Source organism: Zootoca vivipara, chromosome 3 (assembly GCF_965207765.1).
Source record: "Zootoca vivipara chromosome 3, rZooViv2.hap1.1, whole genome shotgun sequence".
NCBI classification, from domain to species: Eukaryota; Metazoa; Chordata; class Lepidosauria; order Squamata; family Lacertidae; genus Zootoca; species Zootoca vivipara.
The window spans coordinates 73,727,076-73,748,655 of NC_142586.1; the positions used below are offsets into that span (position 1 = coordinate 73,727,076).

The window sequence follows — 21,580 nt, forward strand, 5'->3', positions numbered from 1 at the left end:
GGGCGGGCACCACTACCGAAAAGGCCCTCTGCCTGGTTCCCTGTAGCTTTGCTTCTCGCAGTGAGAGAACCGCTTGACCTCAGTGTCCGAGCAGAACGATGGGGGGTGGAGACGCTCCTTCAGGTATACTGGGCTGAGGCTGTTTAGGGCTTTAAAGATCAGCACCAACACTTTGAATTGTGCTTGGAAACGTACTGGGAGCCTATGTAGGTCTTTCAGGACCGGTGTTATATGGTCTCGGTGGCCGCTCCCAGTCACCAGTCTAGCTGCCACATTCTGGATGTTATGCCTTGGTTTACATGATGGAAGAAAGGTGGAATAGAAATGTAAGAAAATAAATATTTTTATTAGCATTATTGTGGCAGATTATTTAAATATAATTTAAATATAATTATAGAATTTACATATAATTATTGGCCAGATTATTATTATTAGTAGTAGTAGCAGTAGTAACAGTAGTAGTATATCCATTGCTTTCATCTTCACACACATTTCCATGCCTTCAATTCCCTCATTGTTTGCAACCTTCCTTCATGTTGAAGACAGCACATGGTACTGCAAGTGAAATATTTTGTGAAAGTACTTAGGAATATTTGAGGGCTCCCGTGCCCTTTAGCTCTCTACCTGAAGCAGCTGAGGAATGGAAGAGGGAGAATTTATGAGTACAGCAAGAAGGTAGAGACACTGCGGTGGGGGGGGAAGTGGTAGTTTAAAACAATGACAGAGGTTTTACTAGATACTAGAGTGAGAGTGGTGGGTGAAATGGTTGAGTGGTTGAAATGGCAGCTTAAAACAAAGTTTGAATATAGTGAAAAGAGACCTTCTGTGCTGTACTCATCTCTGCTATATCTCCTTGCTAAAACTGTTTTAAAAGAAAGAAAAATCCTCAGTGTTGCTCCATCCCTGCTTTATTCAAACATCTGCTGCTGTTTAAAACCACCATTTTCCTCTCAGTGCTTTTCCACTCCTGCTTTACCATAGCTGCCAAGTTTTCCCTTTTCTTGCGAGGAAGCCTATTCAGCATAATGGAATTTCCCTTAAAAAAGGGATAACTTGGCAGCTATATGCTTTACTCAAATTTCTACCATTGTTTTAAATCACTGCTTTCCACCCTCTCATCCTTTCCTTGGGGCTGATAGAAACAAAATGCCTAAGTTGTGCTCAGGCGATAAAGCAAAAATAGTGGGTGAGGTAATTAGACAGCACCCAGCAAAACATCACCACACACACACACACAAAAACTCCATCCACACAATGTGCTTCGGTGTTTCCATATTTCCACATACCATTTTGTGTTTGTTTTTCCCCTCCTTTACCACATTACCCATGAATCAGAAAAATCCAAATTGAATTGGGGACAGGGCAAGAGTGCAGGCTGCCACTTGAATGAGGCCAGTGTTGTGTGGATGGTACAAAAATATGCAGACATGGGATGCATCAAACTGTTGTGTGTGATGCCTCTCAGTTCCGTGTTTTTCGAACATGGGGCTATACCCATAGCAAGGCTCTCTTCCCTGCAGCATTGTTACCATTCCCTCATTGATTACTTAGGGGCAGGACAGAATATCGGCATGCTAAAGGGAAGAGCTAGATTTTTAAAAATCTTCTTGAAAGATCTTTAATGAACTCCCCCCCCCCAAGGAATGGAACTCTTTAGAAAGATATAACGGTAGTTGGTTAGGCATTTACTTGAATGCTCTGCTGTTTTAATGTCTGGAACTATTACTGCATCTTACTACTCTGGTGTTGGCACCTTGCCTACACTGCAGCAAATTCCTCATACAGTACTTCTCAGCAAGGAAGATTTTGCTTTTCTCTTTTTCATTTGGATCACTTTAGCAACTTTTATGTTGATCCCTTGAGGAACACAATGGCACTGCTGAAGACAGGGCATTTCTTTTACTCTTGGGATAAGAACCATGCATACCACCTTGAGCAACTTGGAGGAAAGGTGGGGGGAAACTAATATTTAAGAAATTCTGACTCCCACAAAGTGCTGCCAGCAGACTGCACCTCATCGCTCCATCCCCCCCCCCAAATGCTTTGCACTTGGATATTTCAGTGAAAAGCCCTCATTACTGAGTTTTGAGTGATGGTGCATTTGACTCCCTTATTCAATTCTGTAAGCATTTGCATTTGCATTTACATTATAGTGTTTGATCCACCTTCCTGTTCATTTTTTTCAGCTAAATGTGAATATTACTGCACCAAATATGGTTTGTTAGCAGAAATAAGTGGGCCTCATCCCTTTGATGACCTTGCTATACTGTCAAGAACTTCATCACAAACAGTATCTGACATGTGCTCTGTAATATTGGAACCTTGAGACCTTTTGTTCATGCAAAAATTGAAGCAGTGTTGTTCTTTCTGTTCTGCTGTGTTATAAAATTAATTTTCCTGCCATTCTTTTGAGCCTACTTTGCAATGAAGTGATATTGTGTAATTTGCATTTCAAGAAGGCTCGTTGGTTCTTTAGCACACAGATCTAATTTGACTACATTCACATAAAGATGTCTAATACAATTTAGTGCATGTAAAGGGGGAAAGTGAAAGTTAAGATCCATGTTTCATTTTTGTTACGACTTGGAATTTCCTTGGAAGCTTTAACTCTTAAAAAAAAAAACCTTTAAAAAAAGCTTGTTTAATATTCATGGTGAACCAAAAGGGTTTTTTTAATGTAAGTTAGCTTGGGAGCCATCAGTCCAAGTATGTCCCTGAACCTTCTCTGCATTGTTACAGCCCCATCTTTGAGATACTTTTGTCATAATAAACTACAGAATTATTGTTTGTGTTCATTGTTTGTTAATGATACCTTGTGGGTTTGGTTGAACAATTTCAGAAATTGTTTTTGAGAGAAATGGACAGCATATGCTTATATACTACTTTCAAGACCTAACTTTTGTTGCCCTTAGAAAAGCTTTTACTGCCCTTAATTTCCAAACAACCCCTCACCCTTTTTGGAGGGAAAGTAGAAAGGGATTCCCTATGCACAGTGGACATGTATCTGTAGGTTCTTCAAATCAGTGTTATATTATTCTGAGCAACTGAGTCAGTCAAGACTCTTGACAGCCACATTCTGCACTAGTTAAAGCTTCTGAACTGTTTTCAAGGGCATTAGAATAGTCTGACCCAATACTGCCTTCAGGCAGTGCCCTAGCATCTGCCCAGTCTCACCTGATTCAAGTGACAGGGAGAAATAAGAGTTGGGTGTCATTCATATATTGATGGCACTGTTCCTTCAACTCCCACTCACTGCACAGCTCACCACTCACTGCACCACTCACTGCACAGCTTCATATGGAGGTTAAAAGGCATGGGAAATCAGTTGGAACTTTGCAGGATGCCACAACACAACTCCCTTGGGGCCAAGCAAAATTCCCCTACACCAGTCACTGGAACTTGATCCTCAGCTAGGAGTAGAACCATTATATTACTGTGCCTCCCTCTCCCAAGCCACCAAGTCAGCCCAGGAGAATATGTCGCTCCCAGAAAAAACTAAATAAACGCCACACATGTATTAATTCTCCCAAATATGTCTTAATTCATTTCTGATTGTTCTATAATGGAACTGGCAATAGAGGGAATTTGGAAGGATACAGTATCTCCTTTAATTCCAACTCTTCTCTCATCTCGTAACCTGAATGTTACGTTTTTCAGTCTTAGTTGAAGCTCTGCAGAAACTTACAAATAAAAATTAAGGTTTTTCAGGTTTGAAAAACAAAAGAAGTTTAACCAAGTCTTTGGTTTGATTCTACAGCTGCTACAGAATATGTAAGATAGAGGGTCTGATCATTTTCTTTTCTTGTTTTAGGGAGTGCTGTCAATTTTTTGGAGACAACGGCATGACACTGAAAGCATTTTTTACCAAGGCAGCACCCTTTGGTGTACTTTGGACACTCACAAACTACCTGTACTTACATGCAATAAAAAAAATAAACACCACGGACGTCTCCGTGTTGTTCTGCTGCAACAAAGCTTTTGTGTTTTTGCTTTCGTGGATTGTTCTCAGGGACAGATTCATGGGAGTAAGGGTAAGTGATTATTGACCTGTTTTTCCACCACTCAACTTTTCAGGAGTTTCCCTACTGGGAAAACATCACTATAACAGATTGCATTTTACTCTTTAAAGTGGATCTTCCTGTGTTATTTCCTAAGGTTTTGAATGTTCATTCCAAAACAAAGTTACTGGTGAACATAATCATTTTAACTTCCTACTTTAAGTTATCACTACCTGATACATGAATATATGGTGTTACGTATATTGCTTTTCTATTCTAGTTGAAAAAAATATATTAAAAATAAAGTGAAGCCTCCTACAGCCAAAATTTAGACTTCGTGCTTTGTAGGCCTTACTAATGATTTGCATATTTTAAGAGGATTTCATGCTTAGTCAGTTCTGTTGTTAAGCAGATTTATCTCCTACTAAGTATAAATCTCAACCCTTCCTGGACTACTGGCCTTCACTAAAGTGCTTTTCAGATGGTCTTTGAGTGTACAAATGTACATGTTCACAGGGGTCCAGGTTAGTGCCTCCAATTCCCATCAAGCCCAACCAGCATGACCAGCAGTCAGGGATGAAGTGCAGTGTGGTCCAGCAATATGTAGGGGGCAAAGGTTTGTCATTTCTGTTTTAAATAAATAAATGCCTATGTACACTCTTAACATGCACACACACCCCAAAAAAGAGTAGGCTGAAATGTGATTATAAATTCACTCTCTTTCATGGACATCAGTTGATTTTAAAACCTAATGCACACTTGTTTAAAGCCAGATATTCTCTCTTTCCACATGCAAAGCAACAAAGGAGAGAAGCTCAACTGTGTATAGCATTATGAAATCAGTTCAAGAGTTTGGGACTAAAAATTTCAACCTTTTCCCCCCTAATTGGTAGGTAAGAGAGCTCAAAAGTATTGCAGCAAAGTAGCAAAAAGAATCATGCAAAATTTGTAATACATGGTGCATAATATGTTTGATAGATTTTGCTTTTGAATAAAATTCTTTATAAATTGCACGGATAAAGAAACAACATAAAGCTCCTACATATGAATACAGTATATATTTTTGCAATTAAAGAAATTAAATTTTGGCAATTAAAATAAACTTTCATTGAAACATAGAAACATGACTTGTTAGCCTGTTGTGCTATGGTATGTAGCAGGGTGTTATAACACTGCTATGGTCAACTATTCCTTTTGCGCCTGTTGGTGGATGTTATTTTCTTCTGTAATGTTGCCTCTATGCCAGTTTCACTATTCCCCATGAAAAACATTCACCATTGTTTAAATAATATGTTATTGTAAATATACATACATTGTTATTTATTTAAAACATATATATTTAGACTTTCTGCCTCGGAAGAGAAGCTCAAGACAGCTTACATCACAAACAATCATAAATTATTTCAAAATATGCACACTACAACAATAAACACACAGGAGACATCAGGTTTTTTTAAAAAAACTAAAGCAAATCAATAGCAGCAAAAAAGGGGAGCAAAAAGATACAGCTTTCATTGTATACAGTACTAGTACAGCAGACTAAATAGGGGTAAATGGGTGTTAAATATACAGAAGATGAGTGAAAACTCTAGACTCCCATCAACCATGGGCAAAATCTGAATCGAGGTACCTTGCACATTTTTTGCATGGTGAGTCCAGTCATTATTTCAATACATTCTGTACCTTCCCTACTATTCTGGCCACCTTCCACCCAAATTAGACAAAATGAGTGAACATTTTAATCCAAACTTTGGAAATCAGAAGGCTGTCAAAATGGGTTTTAGTGCCTTTAAATACATCTTGACAAATTATTTCAGGAAACCTCAAAGGCTATTGGGTGAAGTTGTTCCTAAACAGTGGAACCAAATACTTTGTGAGCATATGGTTCGGGTGACTATGAGAAATCTCGGAATTTTGGTTTGCACCTTTTCCTACTTATTTTCTACTAATGATGTGACAGAAGTTGCCAGAAAATTAGTAGTAAACACAGGACTCAAATAAGCTCTTGTGAGGAAAAAGTTAAACACTATTCCATAACATTCTAAACATTGTCTGTCTCAAATTGACAGCTTGCGGTTCCAAAGGAAAGAAGCTTCCTGACAAATAAGGCCATTTTTCATAGGAATGCTCTATGCTCAGTTGAGAGTTCAGTCATACATAATCACCCACCCACTTAGGTCAAGCTGCCTCCAAAGGAACTGAATAAAAGCAAAGAAGGCACATTCTTCTTTCTTGGGTGGGAGGATATTTTAGTTGTGAGTCGAGGACCCGCCACCCGCTTAGTAATAATAATAATTTATAATAATAATTTATTATTTATACCCCGCCCATCTGGCCAGGTTCCCCCAGCCACTCTGGGCGGCTAGAGATAAATAAGACACAAGGACACATGTATTTTAGGTTAATGGGCTAAATAAGGCCACAGCTTTATTGGTTACAGCATGTGAGTCATATTGGCTTAGGCATTGGATCAAACAATCTATACATGACTCCACCCTGCTCAGCAAGGAGTCATTCGAGGGTTAGTGGGAGGAGCTTGTTGATACAAATACATCTGGAAGCTTTCCCTGATGTCACCGGGGGTTGTACCATGGCCCTAGCCACCAGCAGGGCATCGGACAGGATCCACAACCGCCGGGTCCCTTTAATGGAATACCCAACAAGGAGAGGGCTGGTGATGGCCACAACCTGCCCTCCAACACACCACACATATTCCAATGCCTAACTGCCAATACCAGAAAAGTTGTGACGATTTGCTACAAGGTAGGCAAAAAATCAAGAGGCTGGTTCCAATTTTCCAAATAGATAAAATTCCTACCAGGCCCCCTGGGCAACCAAGACAACCGACCAAATTCCAAAGCAAGGTCAAAAGCATAGATATGACCTAAAGGGAGGGTGGGTGGGTGATCCAATGAATTCAGGAAGCAGAATGGGGGCACAGTGCTGCTGCGGCCACTTAAATGCAGCTAAATTCCACCCCCAAGCCAGCCCTTTTGGCTAGCTGACGGGCTCCACGCGGCAGCTGGGATAATTGATGCAGGGGGGCGAATACGCCCCCCCCCCCCCGCCGACGCAAGAACCGGCTTCCGCTGACCTCTGGTAGGAGGAGAGGTCTTGTGATCTACGCTTCTTGGAATATGTCTCACAGACATAATAGGGATCATCGTGCCAAAGGTGATTGATAGAAAGCTGTAATGTTCTTGCCAGCTTTCCCTTGAGAAAATAGTAAATGTTCTTGCCAGATTTCCCTTGAGAAAATGGTAAATTAGAACACACTAATTTTAGCAAGTATGGAGGAAAGCCCTTTCTCCTCCGATTAAAAATGCACTTTCAGAATTCAAGCACCTCACAGATACGGTTTTTACTGGAGGGTGGTGGTGGTATTGTGCTGAACAGTAGCATTCCAATATTCTTCCTGTAAAACAATGCCTATATCTCTAATAGTACCTTAGAATCAATCATACTGTTGGTCCATCTAGTTCAGTACTATATAGTAAGGAAAGGGGAGTTTTGTAAGCCCATGGCACAGATCCCACTCAATCCTAATTCCCCCCAGTAGGGGCTAGATCAGGCCAATTCACTCTTTTCCCCCCATACCCACACTACTTTCCTCCCCACCGTCCTTAACTGATGCTTTAACATTCTGTACAACCTGGAACCAATGGGTCCCTATAAAGTTGTCTGGGTTTTTTAATTCATTTTATTCAGTTTGCAAACTTATATTCTTCTGCATGCCTAGAGAATTCCACAACACCCTAACATTTTTGGATGACCCTCCTTTGTTTCCAAACTGAAAGACACTAAGCTATTAGTTCTATTAGGAAAAAAAAATCTTACTGATTTCGAAGCAACCCAGTTAATAACTGAATGTAGCTTACACACAATGAATAGTTTTAAATTTACAGTATTTTCACTTCTTTTCTGAACGTGTTCAACACAATACTTTTCCCGTGGCTTTCTTTTAAAGCAGGGATGGCATAACTGGGATTGACCCTCTGACTCCCAAAAAATTGCCACTTAAAAAAAGGTGTGTGTATGTTTGTAAAAAGTTATTGGCTGCTCCTATGGGCTCCCCGCTGTGATGCCATGTCAAAAACCACAAGGACCCTCCAGTTTTTTGCCCATTAATTTTTTTTGTTCAGTTGATCAATTAATCCTTTTCTCTCTCTCTTTCTGACTGCATCCACAAGTACCCCACTGTGATATTGTCATATCAAAAGACTTTCCCCCCCTCACCACACCCACTTTTACACTTTGGCCACACCAACCTTTACATTTCAACCACAACCACGTTGAGATGTAGCACCTAGAGTATTGAGCATGGCTGAAAAAGGTTTGTCACCTGTTTTGTAGGAAAAATACATATTTCTAAGATCAAGTTACAAAATGTGCAGAAATAAAGACATGAATTAAGTTTAAATTAGGCATGTAGTCATAGATAAAATTTTATGAGAGCAATAATTTATGGGAAGATAGGAATCAAGTATTAGAAATTCTAGAATGTTAGAGATACTGAAAGTACCGAAGAATAGTAAGTATATTGAGAATTCTAAAAATATTAAGGACTGGGTCATAAAGTAGAATGGAAAAGTCAAAAGGCTGTACTGTATCCTATTATTCCAATAATTTATGAAGAGAGACCATTTTTCAATACATTTATCATTCTGTGAGTTTTGTTTCAGATGCCCTTGCTGCAAATGTTTATGTTCTCCTATAGTACACACAAACGTTTAGAGATTACTAACCAAACAATTGAGATTTTGATACTTGCATTAGTACTAATGATTGCAATACCCTGTAATTTCTTTGTCATGGAGCATGGTACTTCCAACTGCAGAGTATGAATCAACATGCTTTAGTGACCATAAAGTGACCATCCAAGGAATATTGTACAGGGAGATTGTACTTTGAAGAACAACACAGTTGCTTGCTATGTTGGGATTTCATAGAGCCCCACTGTGACTGTTTTTTCACTTCTTTTGCTTTTTATAATACAAGCAATTACCGTTTAAAAGTTCTTAATACTGGTCGCAGTCTTACAAAAGATACAAATTAGATATCTTCTTTGTTAAGGTACTCCTTTTTCCTGGGCTTGAGAGAACATTAACATGTTGCTTCTATGTATCCAAACAGATTGTGGCTGCTATACTTGCTATTGCAGGGATAGTCATGATGACTTATGCTGATGGATTCCACAGTCATTCAGTTATCGGAATAGCACTTGTTGTGGGATCTGCATCAACATCAGCCCTCTATAAGGTGAGTATGCTTCAGTCTTCTGATGGAGAGAAGGTAATAAATGGGTTCTCTTCCCATTTTATATCTCTCTGTGACATTTGGTAAGCTGTGTTTATTTATGCCTCTTAAGAATCTTACAGTGTTATTTCTTCAGATTGTTGAGAATCTATTCAGTCATGTTTTAGACATATCAGGGTTGTTTCCCTACTGTGCATAGTGAAAGGCAGACATAAGAATAGTGCGTGGAAGAGAAATGTCTGCCACCAGCTGGTGGTTTAAATCCTTTGCTGTCATTTTCCCCCTGTATTTGATAGAGGCGAGCTCTTTCCATTGCCTTCTTTCCATTGCTGTCTTATTTCAGTGAAACAGCTAGGAGGCAGGTTGCCTGTGGGTGTTAGGAGAACAGCAGCTGAAATTTAAATTTAGAACCTTCTGGTCCATAATTGAGTCAGCATAAGGAGCAGACAATATGGCAACAATAGCCAGCTCTGTTTGCAGAAGCACTTCTGCTATTCTGTCTATAACACTCCTTCATGTAAAATCAGAATGCTGTCAGGATAACAAAAAAGAAGAGGGTTGGAAAGAGGGAGGTAAACACCATTAATACTGATTGTATAAACATAGGATAGTAGGCACCAGAATAAGCAGGGCTCTTTAGTACATTAGCTACATTATTGGGGATAAATAGCCATACAAGCTTCTTAGCAGAGGTGTGGGGGGGGGGAGCTGATTTTTGCACTAGGACTCCAGAACAGAAACTTTATACAGTGTTCCCTTCATGACCTGAAGCAAGTCTTCTGAAAGTAAATGGGGGCAGCAGATGCCATCCAATGTCATGTTAGCATATCACTCCTAAGCAAAGTTGTCAAAATGAATTTTCTATGTATCTGCTGTTCATCTGATGGCTTGTACTCATTCTTTTTACAGTGTGTAGTGAAGAAGTAGCCACTCTGTAATGCCAACAATTATACCTGGAAGGACCTTTGGGGGGGGGGGTGGATAGTTATCACAGACACCAATCAAAATATGCCATTTAGATAGTAATGGTTTCAGTATCAAGAACAGTGGAAGGTGTCCTGGCATAGCCTTGAGCTATTCAGTGCCTTGTGCCACTTTGTATGATAACTGTCATGAAGGTAAGAGAAGCAGCAGCAGCAGCAGACTGCTAACTCAGTAGCTTTCTGAGTGCCAAGTGCACTGAATCAGCAAATCTGCCACTCACAAGCAATACAGGAATCTATGGCTTATGCATATGCTTGCTAGGCCAAACAGCAGATCCAGAGATAGCATGAGTGGCACAATCCAAAACAGGGTCTATAGCACAATACCTTACATTAGTCAGCTTTCTTCCTTGAGGGATTTTTGCTCCGATTTACGTTTCTACATTCCAATATTAAATCAGCTGAGGTTGGAGCAATAATATTGTTGTGGAAATCATAACAACAATACCTGCTGCTCTTCAAAGCAGTGCAGAATTAATTATGTATATCTCTTTCCACTGGCAACAACACTTTATCTAAACTGCATTTCACCTTTGGGTGAAGCAACTCCCCATTTTTAACGGTGCCCTGTGGTAAAAACACAAAGCTGACAAAGCCTGAAGCTACTAAGGATTGGCATTTGCAACTGAAGGCCTATCATTGGCAATGGGCTTCAGAGTTCCTGAATGATAAATATGAGGTAACGGTAACTGTTCAGTGGAATATAATAATAATAATAATAATAATAATAATAATTTATTTATATCCCGCCCATCTGGCTGTAATCTATTAAACATTAAAAGCCTCCCTAAACAGGGCTGCCTTCAGATATCTTCTAAAAGTCTGGTAGTTATTGTTCTCTTTGACATCAGATGGGAGGGCGTTCCACAGGGCGGGCGCCACTACCGAGAAGGCCCTCTGCCTAGTTCCCTGCAACTTGGCTTCTTGCAACGAGGGAACCACCAGAAGGCCCTCGGTGCTGGACCTCAGTGTCCCTGGGCAGAACGATGGGGGTGGAGACGCTCCTTCAGGTATACTGGACTGAGGCCATTTAGGGCTTTAAAGGTCAGCACTAACACTTTGAATTGTGCTTGGAAACAAACTGGGAGCCAATGGAGATCTTTCAAGACCGGTGTTATGTGGTCTCAGCGGCCACTCCCAGTCACCAGTCTAGCTGCCACATTCTGGATTAGTTGTAGTTTCCAGGTCACCTTCAAAGGTAGCCCCACATAGAGCGCATTGCAGTAGTCCAAGCGAGAGATAACTGGAGCATGCACCACTCTGGCAAGAGAATCTGCAGGCAGGTAGGGTCTCAGCCTGCGTACCAGATGGATCTGGTACACAGCTGCCCTGGACACAGAATTGACCTGTGCCTCCATGGACAGCTGTGAGTCCAAAATGACTTCCAGGCTGCACACCTCGTCCTTCAGGGGCACAGTTACTCCATTCAGGACCAGGGAGTCCTCCACACCTGCCCGCCTCCTGTCCCCCACAAACAGTACTTCTGTTTTGTCAGGATTCAACCTCAATCTGTTAGCCGCCATCCATCCTCCCACCGCCTCCAGGACCTTCACAGGACCTTCACTGGTTCTGGTTTGAAAGTGAGGTAGAGCTGGGTATCATCCGCATATTGATGAACACCCAGCCCAAACCCCCTGATGATCTCTCCCAGCGGCTGCATGTAGATGTTTAAAAGCATGGGGGAGAGGACAGAACCCTGAGGCACCCCACAAGTGAGAGCCCAGGGGTCTGAACACTCATCCCCCACCACCACTTTTTGAACACGGCCCAGGAGGAAGGAGCGGAACCACTGTATAACTGTGCCCCCAGCTCCCAACCCCTCTAGACGGTCCAGAAGGATGTTATGGTCGATGGTGTCAAAAGCAGCTGAGAGATCCAGCAGGACTAGGAAACAGCTCTCACCTTTGTCCCTAGCCCGCCGGAGATCATCAACCAGTGCGACCAAGGCAGTTTCAGTCCCATGATGAGGCCTGAATCCCGACTGGAAGGGATCCAAATGGTCCGCTTCTTCCAGGCGTGCCTGGAGTTGTTCAGCAACCATATAGGCAGTTTGCATTAAAGAACTGCATCAGAGTTTAGTGAAATTAGCATCCTAGCTAGAAAGTTGCTACATGTTAGTTACAGTGGTGCAGACACATACACAAAACCATGTAAGATAATTTGCGGGTTCCTTGGAAGAACTTAAAAACAATTCATATTCGTTACCCCTGTCTTAAACTCATCAGGTTGGATGCAGTCTTATGTTAGTTGCATTTAGATCCCATTAAAATCAATTAAAAATGACTTACATCCCATAGGTGTTAGTGGGAAATAACGGCATTTTAATATTGATCCAATCCATTAGGATTGCCACCTGTTCCCTAACATTCCCTAACATTGCTGCCAATAGCAGGCAATTACTGGTAAATACCTGTTCTCAGGCCAGCATAAGATCATATAGATCCTTGATGACCCCAACACATTCCCAAACTGAGCTGTATTCAGCCCCATCTCCAATGAAGCACTGATGACATTGTAACCATGGTGGCAGAAAGCCCTGGCATCCATAGCTATTTCTTGCTCGTTCACAGAATACAGAAAGCACTAACCTGCCTTTGCATGATGGCACAACCTGTACAGGTGAAGTTCAAAAAATTTGAATATTGTTGAAAAGTTCATTTATTTCAGTAATTCAACTTAAAAGGTGAAACCAATATAGGAGATAGACTCATGACATGCAAAGCGAGATATGTCAAGCCTTTATTTGTTGTAATTGTGATGATTATGGCGTACAGCTGAAGAAAACCCCAAATTCACAATCTCAGAAAATTAGAATAGTGTTTAGCTACTCAATCCATAACACCTGCAAAGGGTTCTCGAGCCTTTAAATGGTCTCTCAGTCTGCTTCAGTAGGAATCACAATCATGGGAAAGGCTGCTGACCTGACAGTTGTGTGCAGAAAGCCATCATTGAGACCCTCCATAAGGAGGGGAAAGCCTCAAAAGGTAATTGAAAAAGAAGTTGGATGTTCCCAAAGTGCTGTATCAGAGCACATTAATGGAAAGTTATGTGGAAGGGGAAAGTGTGGAAGAAAAAGGTGCACAAGCAGCAGGGATGACCGGAGCCTGCAGAGGACTGTCAGGAAAAGACCATTCAAACGTGTTGGGGACTTTCACAGGGAAAAGATTATTTAAATGGGAAATTATATGCTTTGAGTTAAGTTTTTAAAGATTTTAAAACCAAATATAGATAAAGACACCTGGTTTTCAATCTGTCTTTCTCTGTTACAGGTTTTGTTTAAGCTTCTCCTGGGGAGTGCTAAATTTGGGGAAGCTGCCTTATTTTTGTCAGTGTTGGCGGTCTTCAATGTACTTTTTGTTACCTGTATTCCTATCATCCTTTACTTTACCAAAGTTGAATACTGGAGTTCTTTCGATGACATTCCTTGGGGAAGCATTTGCGGATTTTCAGTCCTATTATTGAGTAAGTGAATGCTGCATTTCTGATAATCTTCCAATAATAGCAGTGCCTCTGATCCCCTGCCAGACCAGCATAGCCAACTGGATTGGATTGAGCTCTGCTGAATCAGGCCAAAGGTCCTTCTAGTCTAGCATCCGGTGTCCCATAGTGGCCAACCATGCACCTAAGGGAAGCCCCAAAGGAGGACAGGAGCCCCCTCCTGCTGTTGTTCCTCAGCAACTGATATTTTGAGGCATGCTGCTCCGATTCTGGAGGTAGCATATAACTATTGAGAACCTTATTCTCCATGAATATGTCTAATTCCTTTTTAAAGACATCTAAGTTTATGGCCATCACAACACCTTGCTTCTGTAAATTCTGTAATCTAACAATGTGCTATGTAAAATACTTCCTTTTGCCTATCTTGAATCTCCACCTTCAGTCATCTTTTTCAACACCCCAAATCAAATTGCATATCTGCTGGAACTTTTCCTTTTTATACAAGAAATTAGACATGAGGAACCTCTTTATGAGGGCAAAATTAAGAGAATTTCAATAGATTTTAATTTTTACACTTTTTACTAGCAAATGTTCACACTGGTTGAAATGAGACTGCTTAAAGTGAACTAATTAAACCTGCATGACTAAAGAGGATTGGTTTTACAACTACTCTCTCAAAAATGAAATAATTTTGTTTCTTATTTCAGCATTCAATATTTTATTAAATTTTGGGATTGCTATTACATATCCTACCTTGATATCTCTTGGAATTGTACTAAGTGTACCTGTAAATGTCGGTAAGTATAATAAATTTAATAAATTTTAAATTATATCCACATGTATGTATAGAATATTCCATACTTGGTTTATACTTAAAGAACTACAGAGTTCTTATTCTTCCTATACATAAATAATATAATTTTATAGTATTGGTCTTTAGATTAAAAAATTAAGAATATCAAAATAAATTGATTTCAAGCATTTATCTCTAATTTTCTATAGGTACCATAATGAGGTTTTATGCATGTCCCATTTATTTCGGTGCCAGGTGTGAAAGTGATGGTTTGAAAAAGTAAACTGATTGATTCCTAATTATATGTTAATCATTAATCATATTCAAGGAAATTCAAAAAGATAGCCATTTCAGTAGACAATATGAGCCTCGAGAGTATGAATGCAGGTTTTGAGTGGGGGAATCTGTAAGGAATAAGCAGTTTAATACCCATCCTAAACTACTAGTAGCTGTAAGATCAAACTCAGGGTTCATCCACACTTCAGCTTGTCCCGTACCCAGAAAGGAAAACTGATGTTTGCTCTGATTCAACAGTAAACAGCAGGTTTACTGGGGGAAAGCAGCGGGACAAGCAGAAGGTGACTCCTCAGTGAGATAAAAAGCAGTATCTGATAGGTATTTTTGGTTGGAGCTTATGACTGTGCTATTTCTGCAATGTTCTTTACCACCTAATGACATGCAAGCTTAATTGATTGAGGTTTCTGTGATCATCTCTATCAGACAACCCTTCTGTCACAAATTAGCCTCCATAACCCACACCCCAGTGTGCTCCAAACAGAGAACAGGAGCACTATACCCACAGAGCAATCCTTTCAAATGTTTTGAAACAAGGTATCTAAACCACATGCAACAGGAGAAGACCAAACACGCTTCTAGGCAATTTATTTCTTTATAGTATTTATATTTCACCTTGCATCATGTGTAAACTTGATTTGAGGAAAAATGGACTGCCGCTGCTTGCGTAGTCTAACCCAAATGCAAGAAGCAAATGAATGAGAAATGCTTTATACCAACAAGAGTACCTACAAGAATACGTGCCCTTGAGCATGCATTAACTAGTTATTTGTATTCAAGCCTATGCAGTATTTAATACCACTGGTAATGTTTAGTTTCATCAGTGTGGTTTGGTTGCATGTTTGGGGCCTTAAGGTTGTGAAACTGAATTGAAATGTGGGCTCTTTGCTGTTAGTTATGTGATATTCTGTAGAGTATGTGATGCTTTGTACCTTTTAATGATATTAGTTCAATGTTTCATGCAGTTGTTGATCACTACCTGAGTGACATTGAATTCAACAGCGTCCGCGTAATTGCCATTGTAATCATTGGCCTGGGCTTCCTGCTGCTGCTTTTACCAGAGGAATGGGATGAGTGGTTGATAAAGATCCTCACTCGCCTCAAAGTACGAAAGAAGGAAGAGATACCGGAAGGAAATGGAGACATTGTTTCAGGATTACAAAATAAAAGCAGGAGAACACGCCCATCCATGTCATCATTCTCACACTAATGTTGTTTTTTTATGGAAAGTCTTAATGTTATATGCTAGAATTAACAGATCTTTTCTTGCAAAGCACATATGTTCAATACAGTGTACATAGATGTACAGTTTTGATAATAATAGAGTCTGAGGCATCATGTTTCAGCATGTCCAAATTGCTTGCACTGTTTCACATCAGATATTTCACTTGAGAGAACTCATTTAAAAAGGCAAAAACTGAATTCTTTTTAAATGAATGTAATGTATAAATGAATTATATTGCATATATTGTTTTAATGATCAATCATCATGAAAAGCAGGGCATATATTTTGAACATTAAGTACTGAATGACACATCGCACACTGTGATTTAAAAATATATATAATATATAGAGGGGGGAAACAGATGCTGTACTATGTCATAAGCTTATTTTTTACCAGAGCTGTACTCTATAAATGTTTTCATATAAACCAAAAGAAAATCTTTTGGTGGAGGGTGGGGTGGGGGAGAAATGTCTGTGTGAAGATTAGTGCCCTTAGTGCCAGAGCAGAGGCAGGATAAAATGTTAAGTTTTGCACAAAAGCATGAAGGTGACAGCAGTCAAGGGTATCAGGGCACCATTAGCCAGGGATTTTTCCTGTGAAAGCCTCATTGAAGTGAATAGCAGGTGTGCAAGAACATAGCAGGCTTCTTCCTGCATGGTGTCTTGCATGACTCCCATCCATCTCAATAGAGTTTGTGCAGGAAAAGTTCTCTCGGGTAGTGCATCCAATCTTTATAACTGTGCATGATGACTGCAATCCATGCTTTTTCTCATGCAAGGGAAAATACAGTGCCTTCTACAGAAATCTAGTCCATTGTCTGTGTAGAAGTAGGTCACACTGCAAGTTGCTTCTGCATTGGTCTTTACAACATGAAGAGCTTGTTCTGCAGACACAGTGCTCTTGAAACTCCCAAAGAAATCAATGAGTGCCTGCTTCAAGCCACTGATTAATGGGAGTGCTGAACACTTGGGGACTTCAAGGTCTCTTGCTAGGTCAGATTTGCTTCCCACTTACATGGGTCTTGAGGTGGGACTCTCCTCCTGATCTATATTTCTGAGAGTGTGAAAAGAATCAAGCCCTGCATGTAAGAACCTTGCTTAAAAACCAACAATAAAGCTAGCAGCCACTTACATGGAACAAAGTTTATGATGATATACAAAAGGGGACTAAGAGGTGAATTGCCACTTGCTTTTATTACATTGCTTTGAGGGTGGTTATTTTTTAAAGAACACACAAGATATCAACATCAAACCTAACACTTTTTACAAAACTTGTAAGCACCAAGCTGTTTACTTCTACAATTTAGGTTCGCCATTCAATTTCTATCTGTGATAGACTATGTGATATGTACAAAGAAAGAGGCAAAGGTTATAGTTTACTATTTTTGAAGTTTACATTGCTACATACAAATTAAAAATGTTATTTTGAAATGTTGCCATAACCCAATGGTACATGCTGTCTCCGTGGCATTTTTACATGTCAAATGGAGGTGGCGTTCACTTCTGAAATTTTTATTGAATCAATTTCAGATTCAATTATTTGCTTGAAAAAACTAATAAAACTACTGAAAGTTCATACCAAGTCAATGGCTTCTGCTTCTGCTTCCTATCTTCTGGTTAGATATAGTGTTATTTTTACTAAGAAATATTTCACTTGTGTGGAAGTGTCAAAAGAAAAGAAACGGATAACAAGCCCAGTGCTGTGAACCTGAAAAATACCTTCTCCAGGTTGTTTCAGCTACACTGATTGTGTTTATATCAAAAACCACTTAAGTGGGAAGAGCAGTACTTCAAGGGGGCCATGGAGATGCAGAGCAACAGATCTACAGGCACATCCATAGCCCTGCCATCTCTTGCTGTATAAGGCAGAAGGTGGGGTAGGCATTTTCCTTTCTTTCTTTTTTCCTTTTCTTTTAAAAAAACTGCATCAGCTCCACTCCAGAGTAGTAGATGAGGCCTAGAACAGGCCCTCCTTCAGGAGCTGGACTGGCTTACAACAAAATGGATCCATGGTTCAGCCCAGCTCCAGCCCCAGCCCCAACCCAGACCCTGTAACACCCCACTTGGAAGCCATCCCCTGGACCAGTGTCTCCTCCGCTATGCTTGCTGAGGCTACAGTGCATCTAGTGTCTGTGGTGGCTAGTGGGCAGGGATATTCACTGAATCCTACATACACACACCAGCAGTATGGTTAGGGGTTAGAACTGCAGCCTCAATATTTTAAATACACTTGGGATTAGTTAAAGGAATAAGGTGTACCTAATTTTTGCTAGAGTGCACCCATATTTTTCTAGGTTTTGAGACCTACCAGTGTGTCACTGAGCCGAAACACTATGCATAGGCAACATTGTACTAGTGGTAGATGCAGCATGCAGATAAGAAGGACCTCCCCAAAGATCTAGATAGTAATACAAATTTATCTACACAATTTATTATTTCCTCCCTTTGTCATGTACATTTCTTAAATTAAAAGATAGGTTGAAAATGTTATCCAGGACATGCAGCCCAGCCAGCCATGTGAACAATGAGTTATGTAACACCCTGTTAGTCGGCAAGATTTAGGTGATAGGAAAAAAGCCTGGATGTGGTTATTCTATTTGTTAATATTTGAAAACCTTTTAGAAATTATTCTAAGCAAGTGCACTATGTATACATAGTGTCTAGAGATTTTACATATCTGTAATTCCCCCTCCCCTGCCCACCAAAAAATAAAGATAGTTGCCAGAATTAATCTGCACTGTTCAAATGAAAACTGAGCCATTTGCTTATTCAAGTGTGCATTAATTCAAATGGAGTATGTGCAACTAAGATCAAAGCAAGAGTGTTAATATTCTGACTCACTCAAAACAGAACAGTCCTCTATTCAAATGTCAACAGAATAGGGCATTTATTTTGTTCTTGCATGCACTAATGAAAATTAGGTTTCTAAAACACAACAGGAAAATGTACAGTAGTTAAACTCTTTTCTACAACAATTCACCAGGCTCATGGATTATTTTACTCTATTCAGAAACTCTGCTCAAGTCCTGAACACACACAATAAGTAGATCTTCCTAAAAACGGTGCTATGTATTCCCAAGGAACTCGAGAGCTGTAGTCGTTTGGCCCAGCAGCCCAGTCCAGCATCCAGTGCCAGAGGTATGGTATGATGCTATGAAACACCTCAGCCCTTGGCTTTAGAACTGTGGGCCAGCCTGCCTACCTTCTTTGCTTATACAAGAGAATTGGTGGTTGCTACTGTGCCCATGCCCTGGAGAAGCCTATGCACTGTGCAGTTGTGTTATACAAGGAGGGCAGAGAGGATCGAGATGCAGACAGACACAGGTGAGAGCTTCAGCTAAGAGCAGCAGTCCAGCTCCTAGCACAACCTTGTGCCATCAAATTAGTACTTACTGGGAGAAGGAGAGAGAGATCTGAGGGCATAAGGCTCCTAGATGTAACTGCAGTAAAACAAGGCTTTCTTTGAGGCACTACAACTACCACAACAACTACAACTAAACCAGTACTGAAAGATACTGTAGTCAGTGGTACTCAGTGGTATATAGTTAGTTTCCTATGGCAACAAGAAATTTTCAGTGAAAGCAATGGCATTAATTCAAAGACCTGCACATCTTTTCACGTACTAATACTGCATTGTTAAAGCACAACAGACCTGCACTTAAAATGTCTAGTTTATTTAGCTACTTAGCCGTCTTCAGATTCTTTTTACTATCTGAGAAATGTTATACAATGACTTGGATATAAGGAGCTTCCATTATCTAAAAGCCATTCTCAGCATGAAGACTGCCGCTCAGCATGCTCCCTTACCAAAATAGTTTTCAGGGCAATACAATAGCCACACAAAAAATGAGGCTGCACTCAGCTGGGAAGTTTTAATACTAAGCAGAGAAGAGCATGATAACTATTGAAAAATTAACAGAAGTTTAAAAACTCTAATTGAAAACCCTAAAGTGCACCCTAAATTCAAATTTATGTAAATTAAAATATACATTTTTGTTGAAAACAGTATTTGGCAACCTTTTTAGCTGTCACATTCGGAGTAAGCATAGTATGATATTAATCAGTAGACTTTCTTATGGGGTACTGTTTTTTTTTGTTGAAAACAGTACTTGGCAACCTTTTTAGCTGTCACATTCGGAGTAAGCATAGTATGATATTAATCAGTAGACTTTCTTATGGGCTAGGCTGGCAGCCGAGAGAAGAAGTACTGAGCTAGATAGATGAAGTGGCTTTGTTATGTCAGACTATTCATTGCCAGACAGCCCCCCATGATACATAGCTTGGCTCAGAGAATATAAGTACAGTATAGAGTTAGTTTGACTAGGAGCTTTCTTTGTTTAAAAATGTCATCATCCACATTGCCAAGGAACTTCTCTTGAATTCATCTGAACAAGAAGCATTAAGTTAGTGTTATATTTCAGGTAGATTCAGTAATGAGAGGGAAGTCCCTGCTCCAGTGACAACCCTGTGGTGTAGGCTAATAGTCCTGAGGGATCTTTCCTCTGGCACTGACAGTTTCAGGCATGAGCTGCAGGTTGAAGAAATCAAGAGGGGCAAAGGCTGAATGGCCACAGACCCATTTTAAGGGTTCAGGACACACATTAGGTTTTAGTGACAACTGGTAGTTTCAGGAATTAGGGGAGATGGTAGGCGGCTCCTGGGGGCAGTGAAAGAGGGTTATCAGTGGTGGAAATTACCCCCTGGGTTACACTATATTCTTGCCAGTCAGGATTCAATCAATGACTTTGTGCACTGGAAGAGGGCTCTGTAGTCTTCACTAAGGTATTGGGGGAAGAACACCAAACCTGGCCAGATTCTAGCATATCTATCCTGAGGTTTTTGTTCCTTGTTCAAATTTACCATGGTTCCTCTGAGAATGACTACCATTTATAGGAAGATGCCTTACATCCTGACAGAGTATTATCACCCATACTATCAATTATGAGTAGCAGCCACTCTTCAGGGTCTCGGGCAGAAATTGTTTCCCTCACCTGATACCTAACCCTTTAAACTGGGGATGTGTGGGGATTGAAGATGGGATCTTCTGCTTGCAATCAGGGCCGGCTCTAGGTAGACCCCCGGTGGTGCGGTGAGCCAGGGCAAAGCCGTGCGGAAACCATGCTGCACCCTGCGAGGGCGGGGGCGCCAGAGCAATCTCCGCCCCTAGGTGCCAGGGCGGCCAACCTGCTCGAGACTGCCCTGCCTGCAATGCAGACGCTCTGCCAATGAGTTATGGCCACGTCCCTAAATAAGGAAATGAAATAATTTTTAATAATGCACAGGTCTCATTCTGCCTTTAGAAAGCTCAAAGGAGCTTACACGAGGCATCCAGTGGTCTCCAATCCATCAAATGAAAAGGTATATAATTCAGTAGCTTCATCATTGCTATAGGATTTAATGTAAAATATTAATTGGGCCTATTCTGACCACTAGGAGTTATTTATCTGGGAATACATAGGACTCATTGCATCAGAGAGATGCTATTTTAAGGTAATCATGACAGGGCAACTCATTCTATAACCCAATGAGGAAAAAGAGATCAGAAGGGCATCCTCTTCCAGACAGGGGAGCTTGTCTATAGAGTTACCCATTCT

The 21,580-nt window shown here is 40.4% G+C and overlaps 1 protein-coding gene across 2 annotated transcripts in view; it reads left to right on the plus strand.

The window, feature by feature from the left end:
• SLC35F3 (solute carrier family 35 member F3) overlaps nucleotides 1–17,568 on the plus strand; it is a 104,979-nt gene extending 87,411 nt beyond the window's left edge. For both annotated transcript variants that reach the window (XM_035108427.3, XM_035108428.3), the window contains 5 exons: nucleotides 3,812–4,031; nucleotides 9,132–9,257; nucleotides 13,507–13,699; nucleotides 14,383–14,472; nucleotides 15,728–17,568. In XM_035108427.3, the coding sequence (XP_034964318.3) occupies nucleotides 3,812–4,031; nucleotides 9,132–9,257; nucleotides 13,507–13,699; nucleotides 14,383–14,472; nucleotides 15,728–15,972 (874 nt within the window). In that variant the 3' untranslated portion in view covers nucleotides 15,973–17,568. The remainder of the gene's footprint in view (nucleotides 1–3,811; nucleotides 4,032–9,131; nucleotides 9,258–13,506; nucleotides 13,700–14,382; nucleotides 14,473–15,727) is intronic.
• Nucleotides 17,569–21,580: the final 4,012 nt, after the last annotated feature.